General features: G+C 44.8%; 1 protein-coding gene across 5 annotated transcripts in view; it reads left to right on the top strand.

Annotated features, from left to right (window-relative positions):
• Positions 1 to 21,484, top strand: part of CNTNAP5 (contactin associated protein family member 5) — a 419,241-nt gene that overhangs the window by 91,363 nt on the left and 306,394 nt on the right. For all 5 annotated transcript variants that reach the window (XR_012154186.2, XM_073305029.2, XM_073305027.2 and 2 more), the window contains exon 2: positions 20,108 to 20,218. Coding sequence is in view for 4 of the 5 variants with exons in the window: in XM_073305029.2 (XP_073161130.1) it covers positions 20,108 to 20,218 (111 nt within the window). In the remaining variant the exon portion in view is untranslated. The remainder of the gene's footprint in view (positions 1 to 20,107; positions 20,219 to 21,484) is intronic.

Here is a 21,484-nt window from a genome sequence, read left to right as displayed (position 1 = left end):
CATTCATCCAGCTGTTCATGGAACTGAAATAAAAATGGGTCAAGGAACATGGAGGAAAGGAATGAGTGCCTTTTGTTTGCAAATGCTCTTTGCAGTATGCTCCTGGCTCTCTTCACAACACAAGATGAGAGGGGGAGAAAACGTACATTCCTGTTGGTGTTCTTCCAGGCAGTCTGCTTGGAGTTCAAGGATGAAACAGGCATATGGTGGTTAATTCATCTGTAATACAGTGGCGCTTTCAATCGGCAAATGAGAAACAAGAAGAAGTGGGACAAATATCCACGTTTATCAAAAAAGTGGGGTGTGTAGGAGTGTGTGTGTGTGAGAGAGAGAGAGAGGGGGTGGGGTGGGGGGTGAACGGTAATGCCAGTCCCCTACAGAGGGGGAGGCAGGGCTTGGGCGAGCAGCAGTACTGACAGCAGCCCCAGCCTCGCATGGGGAAGGGGAAGCAGAGCTGGGCCCAGGTGAGGCAGTGATGCCCAGGGCTCGGTCTCATGTGGGCAGGAGGGGGGGACAGGGCTCGGGTAAGTGGCTAGGGCCAGCCCCGCACGGGGAGGGAGGCTCAGGTGAGCGGTTCACATTCAATGGATAAATGTAAGACTGGAGCCTTGGAAGCGTAAATAAAGACTTGTAAGCATGGGACTTTGCGTCTAACAATGGAAGATTCGCAAACTTAGTCTGTGTTTGGTCAACAAAAGGGAAGCCCCTGCTGTGTTGATAACACTTGCCAGACTGTTTTCAGCTGTCAGAAGGACCTCTGGGAGCAATTCTGCATCTCTGAACTATTTGGATGCTGTCGGGGCGCATACTGAAAACAGAGATCCAATCTCCCCACTGTATTTTCCACTGCATGCATCCGATGAAGTGAGCTGTAGCTCACGAAAGGTTATGTTCAAATACATGTTAGTCTCTAAGGTGCCACAAGTACTCCTTTTCTTTTTTTTTTTTTAGAGATCCACAAAGCCATTTTGGGCAACCCAGAGAGACCTATGGGAAACTAGCAGATATCACATCGCTGCTATCATTTGAGATTACAAACTCTGTCTCGCCTGTTATGTAATTTTGCCTGCTTAACCTCTCAATAACTCTCATGTCTTTTTCAAAGCTAATAAATCTTTAGGTAGTTTACTAAAGCAGATGTGGGCAAACTGTGGGCCACGTCGAGCCCGCAGGACCATCCTGCCTGGCTCTTGAGCTCTAGGCCGGGGAGGCGAGTCCCCCCCCACCCCCCCGCTGTCCTCCCTCCCCCGCAGTCTCAGCTCACTATGCCGGTAGCGCTCTGGGTGGCGGGGCTGCGAGGTCCTGCCGGGCAGCGCGGCTGTGAGAGCCGCTGGCCTGCCCCGATGCTCTAGACTGTGCGGCGGCTTGGCTGGCTCTGGCTGGGCAGTGCGGCTGCCAGACCCACCGCTCTGAGTGGCATGGTAAGGGGGCAGGGAGTTGGGGGGGTTGGATAAGGGGCAGGGGATCCCAGGGGGCAGTCACGGGGCAGGGAGCGGTTGGACAGGATGGAGATTCTGTGGGGGGGAGGGATGGTCAGAGGATGGGGGGGGGGGTTGGATAGGCTTGGGAGTCCTGGGGGGCCTGTCAGGGAGTGGGGTAGTCAGGGGATAGGGAGCGGGGGGATGGGATAGGGGGTGGAGTCCCGGGGACAAAGAGCAGGGGGGGTTGGATGGGTCATGGATTCTGAGGGGGGCAGTCAGGGGGCGGGAAGTGGGAGGGGGCGGATAGAGGGTGGGGGCCAGGCTGTTTGGGAAGGCACAGCCTTCCTTACTTGGCCCTCCAGACAGTTTGGAAACCCCAATGTGTCCCTCAGGCCAAAAAGTTTGCCCACCCCTGTACTAAAGGATTGGCTATCAGCATTGGTTTTGGTGTATGATCCAGAGTATCCATTGACCCGGGATAAGTGACTGTCCCTTTGGCGCTAGGAGTACCCTCGTGTGTGGCGATTTTTGGTTTTAATAACCTTTCATCCCAGAAGCCCAGCTTGTCTGAGTGGCACGATGTGCTGGGGAACCTAAGGGGACTGTGAGCGGCTCCGTGGTGAGACTAAGACGGTGTCTAAACTGCCACTTTCAGTGCTAGAACTTCAATCGTCTGAGCGAGAAAAGTTTTAGCACTGAAAGAGGCAGCGCAGTATCACTGGGCTACCGCCGCTTGTTTGGGGTGGCTTTTTTACCGCCGGGAGAGCTCTTCCCCTGGCGATAAAGTGTGTCTACACTGCCACGGCTGCACTGTAACGTGGGCCGTGTAGATATACCCTTCTATAGTAGTCCAGGAGTGAACATTTGTTACTGGCCTTGTGGAATCTATTATCGAATATACCACCGGTTTGCGGTGTCTGCCCTCTTTACTGACAGTCTGACCTGAGACTGGCATCTTAGCTGTGAGCCACATATCAGACACTGTGACAGACAAGCAACCATTTTCTTCTATTACCAGGGCCCTAACCCATCTTTGATGAACTACCAGATGAGCAATCTACATTATCGGTTCCCTTGCTTGTTCCCTTGTATAGATTTAGATTTGTTTTGTTTGGGTTTTTTTACACCTATAAAGATGGTGCTGTTACTGACAAAAGGTGAGCACTATCTCCTGAGAAAATGCCTGGCAGACCATTTTTAAATTGGCATGAAAACTCTGTTAACCTTGCTTAAGAACAAAACCCTTAACTTTTTCATTCCTGCTCCTTATCTGAAAATGGATTTTTCTTTGGTAAGTAATGCATTTGTGTTTGAGGTTATTGAGACATGAAATGATTACTTATCCCTTGAAATGACATTACATTTAAATGCAATGGCACTTGAGCACTTACCACTCCCTTCATCTCTCTTAATTCTTGCTTGCTGTCTGCAAATTCAGTGTTCTCTCAGCCTTATGGGACACACTGAAATTCTATCTGAGTTATAATTGCTTTTCAATATGTCTTGCTATATGTTGTTTGATTTTAAAAGATTCCCTTCCAAATAGAAAATATTTAGTGAGTGCCACACGTTGAACTTCTCTTCTGTTTTTAGTCAGCTTCATCCATAATTTGATTGAGGAAAGCAGCAAAGAAAAATGAGAATTGAACTCATCTGACCATGATAAATTTGAAAATTCAAAACACAGCTCAAACTCCATTGATGGCTTTAAAATTATTGCACATCGTACCTGGTCATGGCTGTGGAATGCTTATGGCATTTTATGTCTTTATAACGATTTCTAATGTGTTAGCTTAAAGATAAAGGTTGTAAATTTAGATGTGCAAGAGAGACTCTGAACAGGGAAAGGCATAACAGATTGACCTGATCAGTCTGGAAGCTTCTGCAATAAATATCTGAATGAATGAAGGTGCCATTCCATGAGGGAGCTATCAGAGATCAGGATCAAGAGAGAAACTGCCAAGGGGGAACCAGATTGGTTTCCCGGGGTACCATCCAGATCTATAATTCCACTCCCTATGCTACCATAATGAAAATTATGTGTGCACAATAGCAAAGGCATAGCAGGGCAAGAGGAAGCATCTTGCATAGGCTTTGATCTATAATACGGCACTAATAAAGGTTGTTCATGATTCTGTGAAAGTGACAAATGATGTGTTGAGGTCCTCCACTGATGTCACTCCCAGCAATGACACTGAAAATATAATGATATCTGACAAAATCAGTAATGGCATTAGTAACAATACCCATTAACTCGTAGGAACAGTTCCTAAGTTCTAAAAAGAAAAAATACTCATCACTGTATTTACCCACAATGGGTCAGATCTTCAGCTGTTTTAAAATGGACATGGTTCCACTGAAGTCACTGAAGCGATGTCAGTTTACACCAGCAGAAGATCTGGCCCCAGGATGTTAGTACTAAATCTGGCAACTCTTTTGTTGAACTGACTCCGGCTGCCTATTAAGATGGTGTACTGGGTTTTTTTCTTTCAGTAATGAGGCTGACAATCCAATTGACAGCTGCAAGTGCCTGGATGTCTTTGTCTGAGGGAGGATTACAAATTCAGTGCTGCTGTGTAAATGTAACTTTTTGGGGGTGTAAGGACTAGATAGAATGCCTTGTCCATTTAAGATTTGGAACTACACTGAAAAGGTAAAAGGGACAAAGCTCTGGGAGAGTAGTGTATCATCTCAAAAGGGTTTGGTATGCCTGGAAGACTGTGCAGTAATGGGGCTTGTGCAATCTCTGTGTGTGTTTGATGCTGACAAAGGTTTTAATTAAATACTCCAGTGTAAAGCAGTGCCCTGATCTGGGACCGTAACAGCTGCATAGTCTGAAATACTCATCCAGCTGCTAACACAGGAGTCGGGATAAGGAAGGGAAATGGTAACCTTCATGGATGATGCTCAGCTGTGACAGAGGGTCCGTTGGGCTGCTCAGGCTACATTCTCACCACACAATAAGGATAGGCTCATCCTGATAAAAACCACACAGTCAAGCAGACATGAATTAAATGAACATATGGTCTCTGCCCATTAAACTCCCATGGCAAAAGAGCAAACCTCACAGCTAGAAGATGTTCCATACACTGGGTCAGCCCAGATCTGAGGCAGGACGATACCAGCAAAAGAGATCTGATGGTTCAGCGTTCTCTCAAGAAGTTAATGGAGAAGACATTTAGGCCTGAGGCACCTTTTTCATATGGAAATCAGGAAAAAAGTTATCCAGCCCCCTCTTGGTAATTGTTGTCATAGTTCAGGGCAACAGCGTCAGTATTCCCCCTCTATGGTCCACCAAGAGCACCCACTCTCAGGCTTCCGGCTCCCCTGCCATCCCCTTTTTGGGTGGAGACATGCGTCTCTCTCCCTCCTGACCAGGATATTTCCAGGCTGTGCTGGCCTCCCCTGTGAATTCCTCAGCAAAGTCAGACTGCTGAAGCAGGCCTGTGTTTCTTTTCTCATCAGAAATGGCAAGCCATGTCATTGCTATGGTTAAGTTACCATACAGCTCTTTCTAAGCAAACACATTTATTCTTAAGGTAAAAGCATTGCAGAAAAAAAACCTATTAAAAATGTATGTGCAAGCTTTCCAGAGATCACCATAACTCCAACAACCGCTCTGGCTGGTGAAAAGTCCTTCACACTCCTCCAAGGGTTTTTCTGCGATTACCAGTTCATAATAGCTGTTAACTCGGAACAAACACACTCCTGAATCTGGGAGTCATCCCATCTTTTATACAATTTTTTAACTTGTCCTAATGTAACAGGTGATCAGCAGACAAAAGGATGAGTTCTTGCATAAGCAAAGCAGATGTATTTGCATACCACTCCTAGAGATTTCCTACGACACCTACTTTACTTCAAAAGATTATGCTTGTCTGGGCTGATTGTTTCAAATAGGCCTTTGAAGCTCATAATGTGCCCCAGGGTTTTAGATGTTACATACTATCCCACAATAATACATATATATTGGCATTGTTAATACAGTGAACTCCTAAAATAATTATAATTATAAGATAATTATACTTAATTCAGTGAGGTTTATGCAGCAAATTGCCATCTCTGTCACAGTCACATTTCTGAGATTGTCACCTTTACGTTGGCAACTGCTATCTGCTGGCATTTCTGTTCCCTGGAATGCAAATGCTGCCCGTCTAAATCAGCTTTCTGATACAAACCAGGCCTTTCTTCTCAGTAGAGATAATTACTATGATTTCACAGATTAATGAGCTCCCAGATGATGTTTTCATACAACAGGTGCCATACGTGGTTTCAGTGGGTTGGCAATGAGGTACACACACCCCAGTTCAAATGTGGTTTGCTTTTTTGTTCGGAGTGCTGTAGTGCCTGAATATCCCTGCCAAGATTGGCTGCATTGTTCTAGGCCCTGTACAAACGCATAGTAAGGGAGAGTTCCTACCTTAAAGAGTTACAATCTAATTAGATATGAGAAGGGGATGGGGGAGAGAGAATATAATGACCTTCATTTTACAGAGACGGACATTAAGGCCCAGCGTTTTAAAGGTATTTGGGCATTGCAACACTAAGCACAGCAGTGTCTAAATACCTTTAAAAAAATCTGGGCCTTAATCCCGGTCTCTGAAAAATGAAAATAGCGATATACCCTACGTCCCATTTTCAAAAGAGATTTCAACTGTCTATACTTCAGATTTTGATCAGTGCAAGTTACATCAGTGTACAGCCACCAAAGTGTGCATATCCCTTGTGCACATACATACTTGGCTGCTTGCGCAGGTATGGCACATACTCTCCAGGAGTGCTTGTGTCGATGTCAAGTGTGTTGCGCTGTGTGTAGGTAACCCAGTGTGCCATGTGCTGCTGTCCAGTGCGATTCTTTTTTGGAAATTTTTGCAAAGTGTTGGTGTCTACCGTTGCTGGAATAACCATTGAAAAGTAGGTTTCAGAGTAACAGCCGTGTTAGTCTGTATTCGCGAAAAGAAAAGGAGTACTTGTGGCACCTTAGAGACTAACCAATTTATTTGAGCATAAGCTTTCGTGAGCTACAGCTCACTTCATCGGATGCATACCGTGGAAACTGCAGCAGACTTTATATATACACAGAGAATATGAAACAATACCTCCTCCCACCCCACTGTCCTGCTGGTAATAGCTTATCTAAAGTGATCATCAGGTGGGCCATTTCCAGCACAAATCCAGGTTTTCTCACCCTCCACCCCCCCCACACAAATTCACTCTCCTGCTGGTGATAGCCCATCCAAAGTGACAACTATTGATGTGCCAAAATGGGGGAGTGCGGGGAACTTCACTAGTATTGATGTGGGCTCGTTAGGAAAGGCGCACAACTCTCGCATCTTTAAGAGCACAGGACTTTTCAGAAAGCTGCAAGCAGGGACATTTTTTCTCAATGGCTGGATTATCACCAGCGATACTGAAATGCCAACAGTGATTCTTGGGGACCCACCTACCCTTTGCTCCCCTTGCTCATAAAGCCATATACCTGGATAGCACCTAGGAAAGAGTCAACTACCAGCTCAGCAGGTGCAGAATAATTATTGAGTGTGCTCTGAGTAGATTGAAAGGACACTGAGAAGATCCATTATGTCCTGCTACATCTCCCTCTCCTTTTCCTGCCGGAACTCCTTGTCCTTTCTCCTGTCCACTTTTTCCTTCTCTCTGCCGCTTGCCAAGTCGGCCCTCCAGGCTCTTTGTTCACTGACTGAAGCAGCACTAGCTTGCAGGATCTCACTGAACATGTGCTCCCTTGTCATTTTTTTTCTCTCCTCCTCCTCCTCAGGGTTAGGCTTTCTGCAGATGTGCAGGGGTCATCCTGCAAGGCAGCAACGGCAGCAGCTGTTGATATAAATGGACATCTGTGCCTTTGGATTTACAGTCACGACAGGAAGGGAATGATAAGTTTCAAAACTCCCTTCTCTCATTCCCATAAAAAAAACTTTTAATAAGATATGCTTATTGGAGTGTGTTTGCACAGCACTGCTGTCCAGACCAAGGCGTGGTGCATATGCTCTGCCAGGGCTGCTGGGGAGGAATTTCAGTTGCATGAAAAAATAAAATTGAATCCCTATTCCATGGGTACAGGTAGAGGGCAGTAGTGCTAAATATTGACACTATTTTCCATAGGCGGTGCTGATTTTAGCTGATATCACTCTTGAGGGTAATAAAGGCACAGAGCTCTCAGCAGCTACTGGCATCCTGAAGTCATCCAGGTCCATATGCTGCTAGCCTGTTTACTGCAATGATGCCAGTTGAACTTGTCATGCAATGGTGTGGGAAAGTGTCTTACTGCGGAGGAAGAAATAAGGCTGCCATCCCTAGAAACCTTTGGGAACGGATTGCAGAGTAGTTCCAGGAAAGTTTCAATGAGATCTCTCAGGATGGTATAAAGGGCATCCCTACGTATATAAACAAACTGCTCCATATGCCTACCTCCCCGCAGTGCAACGGGAATGAAATGTAGTTGTAGCCGAGTCAGTCCCGGGATATGAGAGAGACGAGGTGGGTGAGGTCATATCTTTTATTAGAACAACTTCTGTTGGTGAGAGAACCAAGCTTTCCCTGACCTGAAGAAGAGCCCTGTGTAAGCTTGAAAGAGACTCTATTTCCAACAGAAGTTGGTCCAGTAAATGATATCCCCTCACCCACATTGTCTCTCTCAGGGGAATGAGTTTTGTTGTACTACTACATCCTTCTTATCTGAGTAAAACCAATTGAAAAGTCAATATCTGTGCTGTGATACGTTGGGGCTGAGCACCATGTTTAAATTTAAACATTGTAGAGAGAAATGAATACATATGCTTACTGAGGGCTTATCCCTGGTTGGCTGGAGGGATTAGCTAGACTTTGGACTTTTCAGCAAATCCTGTCTCATGGCATGGCTGTACCTCTCTGCTGCACCTCCCTCTCCTCCTCCTCCTCCTGGCTGTTCATGGCAGGGGTCTGTCTCAGGCTCCTCCACGTTTACCCATGGTCTGCAGGGTGATGGTGGGGTGTCCGCCTAGTCTGGCATGCATCTCGTTGTAAATGTGGCGGGTCAGCACCAGATCAGTCGTTGGCTTCCCTGGCCTTGTGATATGTGTGGTGCCATTCCTTGGCTTTCATGCAGTTCTGCTGCTGATCCCTGTTGTACTCCTTTGCCGGCACCTTCTGTACAATCCTTTCATAGATATCCAAGTTTCCATGGCTAGTCCATACCTGTGCTTCACAGCCTCTTCTCTCCCACACGCCCAGAAGGGCCAGTATCTCCTGTGTACTCCAGGCAGGAGAGTATTTGGTACGTGGAGCCAGGATGGTCAGTTGGGCAGTTGCATACACCAAGGGAGAGCACGGATGGACAATCAGGAAAAGGTTTTTCAAAGGTGTGTGGGGAGTCTTTAAGGGGGAGCGGCTTCCAGTCTCCATGACCCCTGGGCCATGGCATTTACAGTTGTGACCAGAGCAGTCACTGTGGCAACGAATGGGGCATTGTGCAACAGGTGTTGGAGGACTGTTGGGGTCGGCCCAGGTGTCTCAGTGTCTATGCTCACACTGTGTAGGCCTCAGTAGGTCAACCATGGCTCCGGGCCATTTTCGGAAGTGGCTTTTACTGTGTCACCATAATGGGATGCTTCTGTTGGCAGGAGACAACTTTTAGTGTAGGCAACCTAACTTTGTAATGTTAGATCAGCCAAAAGGCACTTAGTAGCCTAAATCCCATTGACAGTGGCATTTAGAGTTGTGAGTTCCTAAATCCCTTTTTGAAAATGTGACGGCTCCTAAATCAGTTAGGCATTGCCAATCTGAGCACAGCAAGGCCTAGAGCTGAGGGTTGAATTCAGGCCTCCTGACCTAATCCAGTGCCTTACTTACAAGACCATCCTTCCTTTGATTGCTTGTATGGGCCTGAGATTATTCCTTGAGGGGTCTCTCACCCGATGTACTTAAAACCCCCTGCTTCTGTATGTTAGCTTAGTGGGGCTGGGCTAGTGCTGGTTCCAAATTACCATCTCTGGTCTGTAAGGGGATGTCGCATCGTTGTTTTCTCCTGACCGATACTGCGTTATGTGGGTATTATGCTGACAGTCTTGGTGCTTTATCAGTAGAAATAAGACCTCCTTTTTAATAATGCTTTTTTTTCCCAGCTCTACTAGCTCCAGTCAGACATATGGATTTTACAGTTTTCTTCAGGACACGTGTTCTGGCACGCTATGTACTGTAAAGAAGATGCTATATAAATATGCTGATTGATTGAGTTATACTTTTATGTCAGAGTTTTCAGGATACCAAAGAACATTTAGGTAATTTTAAAGTCATCTGGGAAAAGTTAATGATTAGCTAACTATTGATGTTTACTCGCATGGTAGCAAGAGGGGAAAAAAGGATGTAATCGTGTTAGGTATTTTCTCTAGTGCCTTAAATCTTGAGAAATGTGCCATGCCTATCCACTAACAGATGGAGCAGACAGCTGTGCATGTGGGCATAACCAGTCTCTGGAAAAGAAGGAATGGGATTTTACTGAACAAAAAGTAGGATCTCTTCTCCCCCCCCCCCAACCCATTAGTAAGAAAATTTATGGTGGAAGAATTGGTATACGGACCTACTGATATGTATTATGAGTGGAGAGTTCTAAGAATGTATCCATCCCCCCCCTTTTTCATAAGCTGTGCCCGCGATATTTGTGTCAGTACATCTTAATGCTGATCTTGTGCACATTATGAAAGCTATTCACTTTTTCTTCCAGCTTAGATTGCCCTACAGAGGTGCAGGGTCAATTTTTACAGCAATACTCCAGTATTTATTTCCATTGTTTGTAAAGTGGAATTATAGGTAGCAGGGGGGAGAAATAAATGAAGCTAAAAGCAGGAGTTGCCACTTTGAAGCACTGTTGTAGACATTGTAATGCATGCTTTATGTTTTTAAAACAAAGTAAGCCATTAAGCATGCAATGCTAAGAGGAATTTTATCTCGCCTATAAATATAAGTGAATCTTTTCAATTTCAAATCCCAGTACAGAGACGTTTTATTGTTGCAGTCCAAGTGATGCACACAATTTAACTTCAACACCATCTGTAATTCTATTGGTATTTTAATAATGAATACAATTATATGTTGGCAACAAAAATCCAACTTAAATAGAAATAGCTTTAAAACGCAAACCAGAGCCTCCAAGAGACAACTAGGGGAAAAAAAATATTTACTCTGGATTAGAGCAGGTCAGGAATTTTTTGGCAGAAGGTGGTGGTTGTTGAAAAATGCCTATTCACTGAAGCCAAAACTTGACAGGAATATGTTTTGATTAATTTCTTGACTCAAAATTGTTGAAAAAAGTTTCAATGTTGTCAAAGTTCCTGTGACAGCTCAAGGGCAGAGCTGGATAAGACTGGGACAGAGGAGGAGGTCCAGGTCCAGGCCAGGGTCTCATGCTAAGTGCTGCAGCTATGTGCTTGCATTTTGAAGTGTTTTTTTCTCTTTGTTAAAGGTGCAGACACCCAAATCCAAAGTTGCTAATTTGCTACTTGATTGTTTAGAGACTGATGTCAGGTTTACAGCACAGCAAACAGGGATGGATTAACTGTCCTATAGGCCGGGGCTATTAGATTTTGTGGGGGCCCTGTATACAAGTCTTTTTCCTGGGAGGGAGTTTGACGCAAGAGTGAGCTGGGGCAGGGGATTGGGGTGCAGGAGGGGGCATGGGGTCTGAAAGGGAGTTTGGGTGCAGGAGGGGGATTCTGATCGGGGCAGGGGGTTGGGGTGGAGGAGGGTGTGCAAGGTGCAGGCTCCAGCTGGGAGATGCTTACCACAGGTGGCTCCTGGCCGGTGGCACAGCACGGCTCAGGCAGGCTGGCTGCCGTAGCCCCACACTGCTCCCAGAAGCAGCTGGCTCCTAGCACAGCCCCTGGGGAGAGGGGGAAAGCATGTCTCCGTGCACTGCCCACGCCCGCAAGTGCCACCCCTGGCTTGTAGGATGGTGCTGGGGATGGGGGCAGCATGTGGATTTGCCTCCCCATCCCTGCCAGGGATCGCAGAGATGTGCTAGCAGCCGGCCACTTCCAGGAGGGGCATGGAGCCGCGGCAGGCAGGCAGCCTGCCTGAGCGTCTCGCTGTGCCATAGGACTTTTAGCAGCCCGGAGCTGGAGATCGCTGCCTGTGATTTATTTTTTGAGGGGCCCCCCTTGAGCCGGCCTGCCAACTTTCTGACAGCAGAAAGCCGCACACCCTTTCCCCGCCCCTTCCCTGAGCCCCTGCCCCTTCTCTGAGGTCCCATCCCCCCGTCACTTCGTTTCCTCCCCCCCCCATGCGTCGCTCGCTCTCCCCCACCCTCACTCACTTGCTCATTTTCGCTGGACTAGGGCAGGGGGTTGGGATGTGAGGGCTCTGGCTGGGGGTGCAGGCTCTGGGATGAGGCCAGGGATGAGGGGTTTGGGCGCAGGAGGGAGCTCAGGGCTGGGGCAGGAGGTTGGGGTGTGGGAGCGGGTGCAGGGTGCAGGCTCTGGGAGGGAGTTTGGTGCGGGAGGAGGCTCAGGGCTGTGGGAGGGAGTTGGGGCATGGGAGGGGGTTCGGGGTGTGCGCTCTGGGCGGCACTTAACTCAGGCAGCTTCTGGGAAGTGGTGACAGGTCCCTCTGGCTCCAAGTTGCAGGGGTGGCTAGGGGGCTCTTTGCGCTGCCCCCACCCGCAGGTGCCAATGGGAGCTGCAGAGCCGGTGCTAGGGGTGGCTCCGTGCACGGGAACCCCCCACCTGTCCTTGCGCCTAGGAGCCAGGGCATGTCACCACTTCCTGGGAGCTGGGCGCTGCAGCCAACCAGACTTCTAACAGCCCGGGCAGCTGTGCCCATGGAGATTTCCCAGGGGATAGTTCCGTCCTTTATATGTCCCCTTTCTAACGTTGGAATGGCATGAAGGAAACATACTTTATTCTTCAGATCCCTCCTTGAGAGTCACTTCAGTCTGCTGATTGTGCCAAGCCAGGTGATTGAGCAGTGGCTATTCCTCTTTCCTTCTCCCTCCTTCTCTTCTTGTAACCCCAATTAGTGTAGCTAACCAAGCTGGGCCAACTCTTCTCCATACGCATTTGCTTGTATTTTGTATCCCGCTTCCCTAGCCTTCATCTGTTTGTGTCATTAGACAGTCCCTGCTCTGATGGGCTTCTGTTCTGTCTTCCATGCTTCTGCAGCTTCCAGCATAATAGGGCCCCAACCACATGTGCGTGCTTCCATCACATAATAGTTATTCCTAATAGTAAAGCAGCGGCAGTATAGGCCACAGTTTTGCCCTGTGCATCCCCAATGCCTTGCCAAGTGCCCTCAGCTCCCCATGGGGTCAGATTCCTGGCAGAGTCGCGTACTACTCAGTAAATGGATAGCACAGTGTGGCCCTGATTGACTATGAATAGAAATAAATGGAAAGTTCTCAGTAAAAATCTCTCCTTCAACAACTGCATGATTGCATTCATTGAGCGCAGGGCCCAACTAGAAGCAATCCAAATCCACAGGCATGGAAGAACTGTGTAGCCTACAGTCTTCTGAGGACTTTTCAGTGATTGATTGTCATACTTTTCTAAGTGTTCATTACAAACTATGAACCTTTCCTAATCTTTCTAGGTGGCCTCTGTAAATGGAGATCAGTGTTCTCCTGTCCTGTTTGTCTCCTTTAGCAGATGAAGGAAAATAACTGTTACACAGCTTCACTAATGCATCTCCATCCTGACCGGCAACAACCTCATGCATATTTTAGTTCTTGGGTTTCTCCTGAGCACAGACTGACATTGGCACTAAACTTGTGTGATTCTTTTTGTGGTGCCTTTTTGATACAGAAACATCTACTGAGGAGAAGTCATCGAAACCTATTTTGATTAGACACATCAGCGAATTTTTTTTCCTCACACTGGAGGAGAGTATGACTAACTCGACAATTCTGTGCCATCCATCTCTCGATACAGAATGCACACGAGAACACTTGGAGAGGTAGCGATGGGCTCAAGTGTATTTGGATGTAGTGTACTTGGATCTGAAGTCGATCATGTCTACACTGAGTACATTGCATATCAGAAGCATTTTGAATCCCGTCTCTCTGGTACTAGAGTGAATTTCTCCCTTAGCCATTTTATTGAGCAATCACAGGTGCAGAAGGCCCACACATAGATTATGTGGCACCTGGTGAGATTTGCTGGAGTGTTTTAATGAGACCAACCAGCTGCTGTAGCTTTTCGAGATTAGCATTTGAAGCACCTTAAATACTTGCATTTGCCATGGCACTGAGTGTAAAGGTTGTTGGGCGTGCTTAATTTCTGATGGGGCTCACCCAGGGCTGAGCCCTGGCACCTCTGGGTTTGCCATGTCACTTATGAAAGTAAAAAATTGCTTGAGCCCTGGCATCTAATTGCTTGAGCCCCAGCACTACTTCCATTCCAAATTAAGCACTGGTTGGTGGTACCACAGTCCTTCAGTGATGGGTAGTGAGTACACTTGTGCCAGAGAGATCACAACTAGGATTCTGACAATATGTAACAGGGGAATAAACTGACCAATGTGGTATGTGAAGGAAGGGGTGGGAAGGTCTGGTGTGTCAGTATACATTAGTAACAGTGGTATCAGCCTAATAGTAATTTGTAAGGGAGTGAGCAAGCACATGAGATATGTTGTTCTTCAGATCTGATCAGCTAAATTGAATTCTACTACCCTATGTTTTCAAGTTCTGTTGGATAGTCCTGATGCCAATAATTGAGTATCTGCAGTTAAAGAAAACTGGTATGTCAGTAATTTAATTATGAGAGTCATGAGGTGCCAATTTTCTGTAAATGTAGATGTTTGGTGCCACTGCCAGGCACATTGTTTCTGGACAATTTGGGGAGTTGTTCTAAATCATGGTCTCATCCTGCTCTTCTAGCCCAAAGTACTTTCTCATGAGCACACTTCCTCAAAGTTGTGACAATGAAAGAAAAGGCATCAGCAAATGGTCAGTTATTTAGTCTCAAATGCTGATCAAATTTAGAGGGTGATTATACTCTAAAAAGGGATTGTGTAAAGATTTTTTTCCCCTTAAAATGAAGAAAAATGGGGCTCTATATTGTGTCTCAATATTCCCAATTAAATAATCTCCATTTCAAATTTCAGGTAAAAGATGTTTGGTAGGTAGAAAATCACGCTAATTTAGCTTGTGGCTCTGAGAGTCCAACTGGCTTCTTTCCATGCCTCATAATCTCCTCAGTAATAGAGGTCCTGTGTGTCAAATTAGGCAACTTCGTCAATTCTGTTTTTGTCAATTTCAGTCTTGGTTGCACCAAGTGTCAATGCCTTTGACATCAGTGGGTTTGGACAGGTGGTTTACCTGTTGGAATTTAGTAAACAATTCCCTTGATGATAAGATGAAATGGAACCCAATTTACTTAAGCTTAGCTGTGTTGTCACCTCAGAATTAATAGGAATAAAGAGCAATAACAAATTATTTTTGGTCACTAAAATACGTAGGGATGGATCTATTGTGCAAGAATTGTGGTTTTAGAGTAGACTCGCATTGAAGTCTGGGAGTGTTGTCTTAGATACCCCATCCACTTTGCAGGTATTGATCCCGCTAGTCAAGAAGTAATATATTGAGAATAGATTTTTTTTTTTTTTTTTGCAAGTTGGGCTGTACCGTCCGTAGAGAAGGCTCTTGAGAGAGAAACCAAGTCTAGTGAGATGGTTGGAGCTGAACTTTGTGACCTCATTGTTGATTTCTTAGTGAATAAAGCCAGTTCCTAGGAATCGGGTGAGGTGTTGGATTTTTGCATAGTGTGTGGATTGTATTTGTAGAGTGGGTTGCTCCTGCACATTTTCCCTTTCTAATTTGACGATGGCCTTAAAGGAGCGCCACTGGGAAGTCCTCAGACCTCCTATAAGCTAGGTCTTAGAGCCCTAATGGGAAACAGAATCTATGTGAAAGTATACTGCAGTGTAATTGGTGGCCAGATAACATGCTAAAGTGGACCACTCTGCGCTCCACTAAATTTTGTGAAACATAGGCTAGATGTACTTGCATTTTTTGGTCTCTGTTCAAATCACTACTTGAGTCAAAAGTGACAATGAATTTAATGCTCATTCTAATTCATAGATTTTTAAGGCCAGAGGGAACAATTATGATCAGCTAGTCTGACCTCCTGGATAATACAAGTGTGATGGGTTAGACCCTGCCCATCTGGGATGCCACCTGATGTACTGGGATTTCACTAAGCCTGCCTGCTTCATTAGCCTGGGCTCCCTCTCCCTGTTTTTCTGATTTAGACTCTCTGGCCTTTGGCAGCACACACACGCACGCACGCACACAGGTAGGGATGCACCAGCTGTAGACTTGCACAGAGTCTGCAAACAGCTTTCTATGAGAAAACTCAGCTAGGAACTTACCCAGCACTCAAGTGCAGCTCCCTTCTGGAAAGTACACCCAAAATAATATTGTCTTGTGCTGTAGAGAAATCTATACAATGTAAGCTCATAAATTCGCCCCCTCTCTCAATGTGGAAGAAGTTATGCACAACTTCTTGCCTCCCCAGTAATAAATTGTACAAACTGGGTTTAATAATAAACAAAAACAAGTGTATTAACTATAAAAGGCATATTTTAAATGATTGTAAGGGATAGCAAACAGAACAAAGCAGATTACCAAGCAAATACAACAAAACACATGTACTAAACTTAAGATCTTAGAGACTGGTTTCAAGAAATAATTTCTCACCCTAAACGTTGTTTTAGGCAAGTTGCAGAGTCTCTGTAGCTTACAGTTCAAGTTATTTCTCTTTACAGAGTAGACTCCTGTCTTAGTCTGGACTCAGCCCTTGCCTTTCCCACAACTCAATTCCTTTGTCTCTTCACGTACTTTCAGCAGTCTTTCTTCTTGGGCAGGAAGGCAATGGAGAAGAGTCCTGTTTGCCTTTCTCCCCAGCCTTAAATAAGATTTACATAAGGGGGGAATCTTTTAGTGGAAAATTACTAGAAGTCCATGATGGTGTTTAGTACCAGATGACAGGAGCACCTGACCTACTAGTATCACAGCTATGTCCCAGGACACCTCTCAGGAAGGAGAGAGATTAATAAGTTCAAAGTTCTTATTGTTTGTTCCTAATGGTGCATCAAGGCTGATGGCCTGTTGTCCGGTGGGTGTTTCCTGTTGTCTGGTGGGCATTTCCCAGATACAGAAATGATACATGCATGCAGATTGGATAATCACATTCAGTAAATTATAACCTTTCCAATGATACCTTACAAGACCCATCTTGCATAAAATAAATCTGTTATGCCATATCCATAACATAAGTATATTTCCATAAAGAATATGGGTGTAACGTCACAACAGGCTATATAACTTTACCCAATAATTTCTGCACTGAGCCCATAATTTCTATTGAGCTACAGTGCTTTTAAAAGACACTCAGCCTTGATTTAAAACCTTCAGGTGACAAAGAATTCGCTATGTCCCTAGTTAAGGTGTGTCAATGGTTAATTACCCTTATTGTTAAAATCTGTGGCTTATTTCAAGTCTGAATTTGTCTAGCTTCAGCTTCAAACCATTTGACGTCATTGTTCCTTTTTTCTGTTAGAAACACCCCATGGGAGGATAATTCCTGACTTGAGTACAAGGCTGTTTTTTTTCTTTATCAGAATATCATGCATGGCTAAGTCTAATACCTTACAGAAGTCTAAATATATGATGTCAACACAATTATCTTTATCAAACAAACTTGTAATCCATTGAAAAAACATCATCAGGTTTGTTTAACAAAGATCCATTTTCTGTAAACTCCTGTTGATTGGCATTAATTATGCTACCGTGCTTTTAATTCTTTACTGACTGAGTCCCATGTAAGCCTTTCTGTGATTTTGCCTGAATCTGTGTCAGGCTAACCAGACTCGTAAGAAATGAAATGAGGTCACGATCGCTGGTTGTTTTGTTGTCACTTGTTACTATTTAATGTTTATGCACTTTGCAAAACCATTATATGAAATGGGGCAACTCAACACAAGTATTGCTCGTTTCGAGAGAGAAGGCCATGCAGGGAAAGATAATCGGGAATGAGAAGAAATGCTGACAGAGCTGTATGCACCATTTGTGTAGTTCTTGATTGAGGCCAGCATCCAGTCCAGTCACCATCCTGAGCGCTGAAATCCGTGTGGTGACATTTCAACAATACTGAATGCGTCTTGAGACTAATGGCTTGATTCTGCAGTCTTTACACAAGTTCCTGAATCAGGGCCCAGAACAGGAACACAAAATGGTATGTGTAATTCTCCTCTTGATTCTGTAATGAGGACAAGTGACGTTAACACGATCCTTTTTAATCCCATCGTGAAAACTACACATCTGTTTTTCTTAGATATTTTGCAGAAGATTAGCAAGTGTGATCAAGTGCTTTGCTGCTGGTGAAATGACTAGCTTTCTCCTCAGATTAGGGCTTTCAAGAATACATTTTGCATGCTACGTATAATGAATATTTAACCAATCTATCAACTATCTTTCCAACAACAGGCCAAGTTCTGATTCCAGTTATGCTAGTATAAACTTGGAATAACTTCATTTTGCCGATGCGATTATTCCTGGTTTACACTATTGTAACTCAGAGCAGGATTTAGCATTGTGTTTCTACTTATTACGAATAATTCTCTATTTGTCTTCCCTTACGATTAAGGACATTTCATACAACCATTGAGATACATTCAACCAATCAGATAAAGAAGGTTGCGGGGGTGTGCACTCGCATGCCTATGCACTTAAATTAATTTATGTGCTCTTAACTCTAATGTAAAGTTCTCTGTCTGCAAAGTGGTTAACTTTAGATTTATATTTAAGTCTCCCTGGTAATCAAAATATGAAGGATCAGATTGTGTCTGACTCTTGTGTGCATATGCATGGGAGGAAATCTATCCTGTGTGGCCGGTTGGTTGGGGTGTGTGTGTGTGTGTATTATATAAAAGTGCTGGCTGTGCCTTTGGGAGACCCAAGAATGGCTCTTTGCTTGTGCTGTTAAGTACAAATTAACCAATAGGGGGAAGGATGGGAATGAGCCTTACATTCCAGTCTATGAAGCTGTGCTGCCAAGAGCAGGTAGCTTCACCCTACAAAAGGGCAAGCGGCTCACTCCCCCGTGTACTAGGGAGCTCAGGTAGGGATTCTAAGCACAACAGTTCCTGCAATACGCTGTTCTGCCCCAAACGCTGTTCAGTAGCTCAATGTCACAAAAAGGCATCCATTGACATCAAGTCTGCTTTGTGTCAGGCCCTAAATTGCAAATACGGCTGAATTAATGTTACTGTGAAATCATTGGGTTTTTTGTGTCTTGAGTTTTGGAATCTTAATGTGGCATTAATACGTTTTTCCCCCTATAATTATATTTGTACAAGGACGGGACTTGCGGAGTCTGAAATCTTGCTAAACTCCGGGACTTCTCCTGTAATTAAACCCGTGTTTCCTCTCTGGGTGATTCCATTAAAATGAATGCTTTTATACCCCTAATGAAAGCCTGTGCTATAATCGTGGATTTGTATGTAAGAGCCAGTAATGAGAAAATTTGCTTTGACTAACTTCATCCTCATTCAAACACTGTGGGTGCAAAAGTTCAGCTGTCACATAGCAGGTTATCAGGTTCAAGTTCTGCTCAGAAGAGATGGTGAGAAAAGGAGCTGAGGGACAAAAAGAAAGTAGATACAGTAAATAACATATAGTCCACACATTTGAGCTAGCCTAACTCCTTGGGGTGGAGGGGGTGGAGGAAACCTTACTACATAGTATAGGATTCTCTTTAAGTACAATCTATCCTCCTCCTCCTGCTGTTGTGAGTTTCTCTATTGTATGTATGTACTTTTTCTCTGCTTAGCATGGAGGTGAGATGCTGTCACTTCCACTCCCACGTTCCATATGTGTGTTTATGAGGGTCTTTTGCTAATGGAGAAACCAAGCACTCTCCTGTGTGTGTTGGCTCAGGGATTGGTGGGGGGGCATTGCGACAGTCTTCTATGGGAACTGTTGAATTTTACCACACAATGAGTGTGGGGAAAATCAATTTGCCTTTCAGTTATTGATGGACTGAGACAGTCTTCAAATTCCACCAAGTATTTCCATGTACTCTCCAATAGCTCAACCAAAGTTGAAGGTGTTTCCTTGAGACTTTCCCCACCACCCAATGGATTGCCTCTGGACTGGTACATCTTTGGTATCCAACAAACCCTGTCAGTTTTATAGTAGAAAGGTGGTTCTTCCATAGGCAAACCAGCACTCTTCCTCCCTCACTCGCTTGTAGTCATCCAAAGCAAAGTAGGTACAGAAGCTCAAATATTCAAAAGTTGTCTATTTTTGGTGGTCCCAACTTGAGGCACATAAGGCCTGGTTTTCAGAGGTGCTGAGCAATTTCAGCTTTCATTGACTTCAGTTAGAGTTGTGGCATAATCCACACTTCTGGAAATCAGTCTCAAGTTGGGATCACCAAAACCAGAGGGCAATCATGACAGTTAAAGACTGGGAGTTTGGCTGCTAACTTAAGTAACTGCTCGTTCAGATTTCCTTGTAGAACCCTCTCAGATGATCCATTAACCATACTGATCTGCTCACAATGTCAGCTCAATAAATAGTTATCATTTGTTAAAGACCTTATAGGTTTGTGGTGGTTCCCCCCCCCCCCCCAAAGTCCAACTGAGCAAAATTCTCCCTACTTTTTATCTGACATTCTGTTTATTTCTCTTTTGTTTTATAGATAATTGTGATGATGCACTACTATCCTCATTGCCTCTAACAGCCTTTGACAGCTCCTCTGAGCTCTTCAGCGTTCAGAGTCCCAGCTTCGCCAAGCTCAACAGACGGGATGGTAAGGTCACCTGGGTGAAATGCCCACCACAGTTTTTATTACAGCTTTAGTGACTAATTATTTGGGTAGAAGCTTGTGCACTGTTTAGGGCCAGCCTGCCTGCCTGGAATCATCTCTTACAGTCTGAGGTGAATTATTAGTTGACAGTAACTCATTAAGGTTTGGGGAAAGCCTCAAATTCAGTGGAAATTTACTGCAGATGCTTAGGGCCGCTCAAGTGGACGTTCAGATAGACTGCTTTAGTTTCTTTTGCTTTCTACTGTAGGTCCTGTTGTCCCAGGACAAAGTAGCCTGTTGAATCTGCTGCATGGTTCCCAAATCCAGTTGTCCAGTATCAGTCCTCTTTCTTTTTTCTTTTCTTTTCTTTTCTTTTCTTTTCTTTTCTTTTCTTTTCTTTTCTTTTCTTTTCTTTTCTTTTCTTTTCTTTTTTCTTTTTTCTTTTCTTGTCATTGCACCTAGGAACCATAGTCATAGGTCAGGACCCCAGTCTATTAGGCTTAAAAGTTCCATTGGAAATTCCAGTGGAGAACAACAGCTTCACAGGTCATTGCCCTGCAAGGGAGACCTTCATTTTCGCTCTCCACCCTGAAGCATGGAAGGGGAAGTGAGGATTGTCCTGAGGTATGGCTAGTAGGTTTAAACACAGTGGGAATCCACAAGGACCAAACTCCACGCTATCAGGGAGAAGCAGGCTACCTCTCTGACTAACCCTAAACCTTAATCTTCTGCAGTTCTCCAGATTTGTACTTGCTATATGGGTTAGCATTGCCCTGAGTCACATGCTGTGGTGTGGCTTCCCCCCTGCTGTCTACTGTCCTTAGACTAAAGCCCCTTGACTTGGTCTCGGTTCCAATTTTCAGGGGGTTAGTCTTTTAAGACAGGAGATCTTTATGGAAAAGAAATAAGGTTCATTTTTCTTTCTTAGAAATCTCAGGCTTGCTATTTTTGTCCTATACCAAGCCATGTTTATCTGCCTCTCTTCAGAGTAGCTTTACAAGGACGCCTATTTGGATGCACTCTACTAGCTGCCATAAAAGGTTTTTGCAGTATATACAGATGTTCAGAGATTGGAGAGGTATTAAATCGGAGTGCAATATCTCAACTTTTACTCAATGAGAGTGCGTCTCAATAAACAGCGGGAAAGGAAGTTGTGGCAGTTGCCCAACATACAGAAGGTTGAAGAATCCACTCAGCTAAAAGACAGACGTCAGTCTGGCAAGAAACCTTAAGTGTTGGATCTTGTTTCCCTACTGTCTAGCCTCTCTG

This window comes from Lepidochelys kempii, chromosome 11 (assembly GCF_965140285.1).
Source record: "Lepidochelys kempii isolate rLepKem1 chromosome 11, rLepKem1.hap1, whole genome shotgun sequence".
Lineage (NCBI taxonomy): Eukaryota > Metazoa > Chordata > Testudines > Cheloniidae > Lepidochelys > Lepidochelys kempii.
Note: the sequence above shows the minus strand (reverse complement) of the source record. Positions and strands in the feature narration are given on the sequence as shown.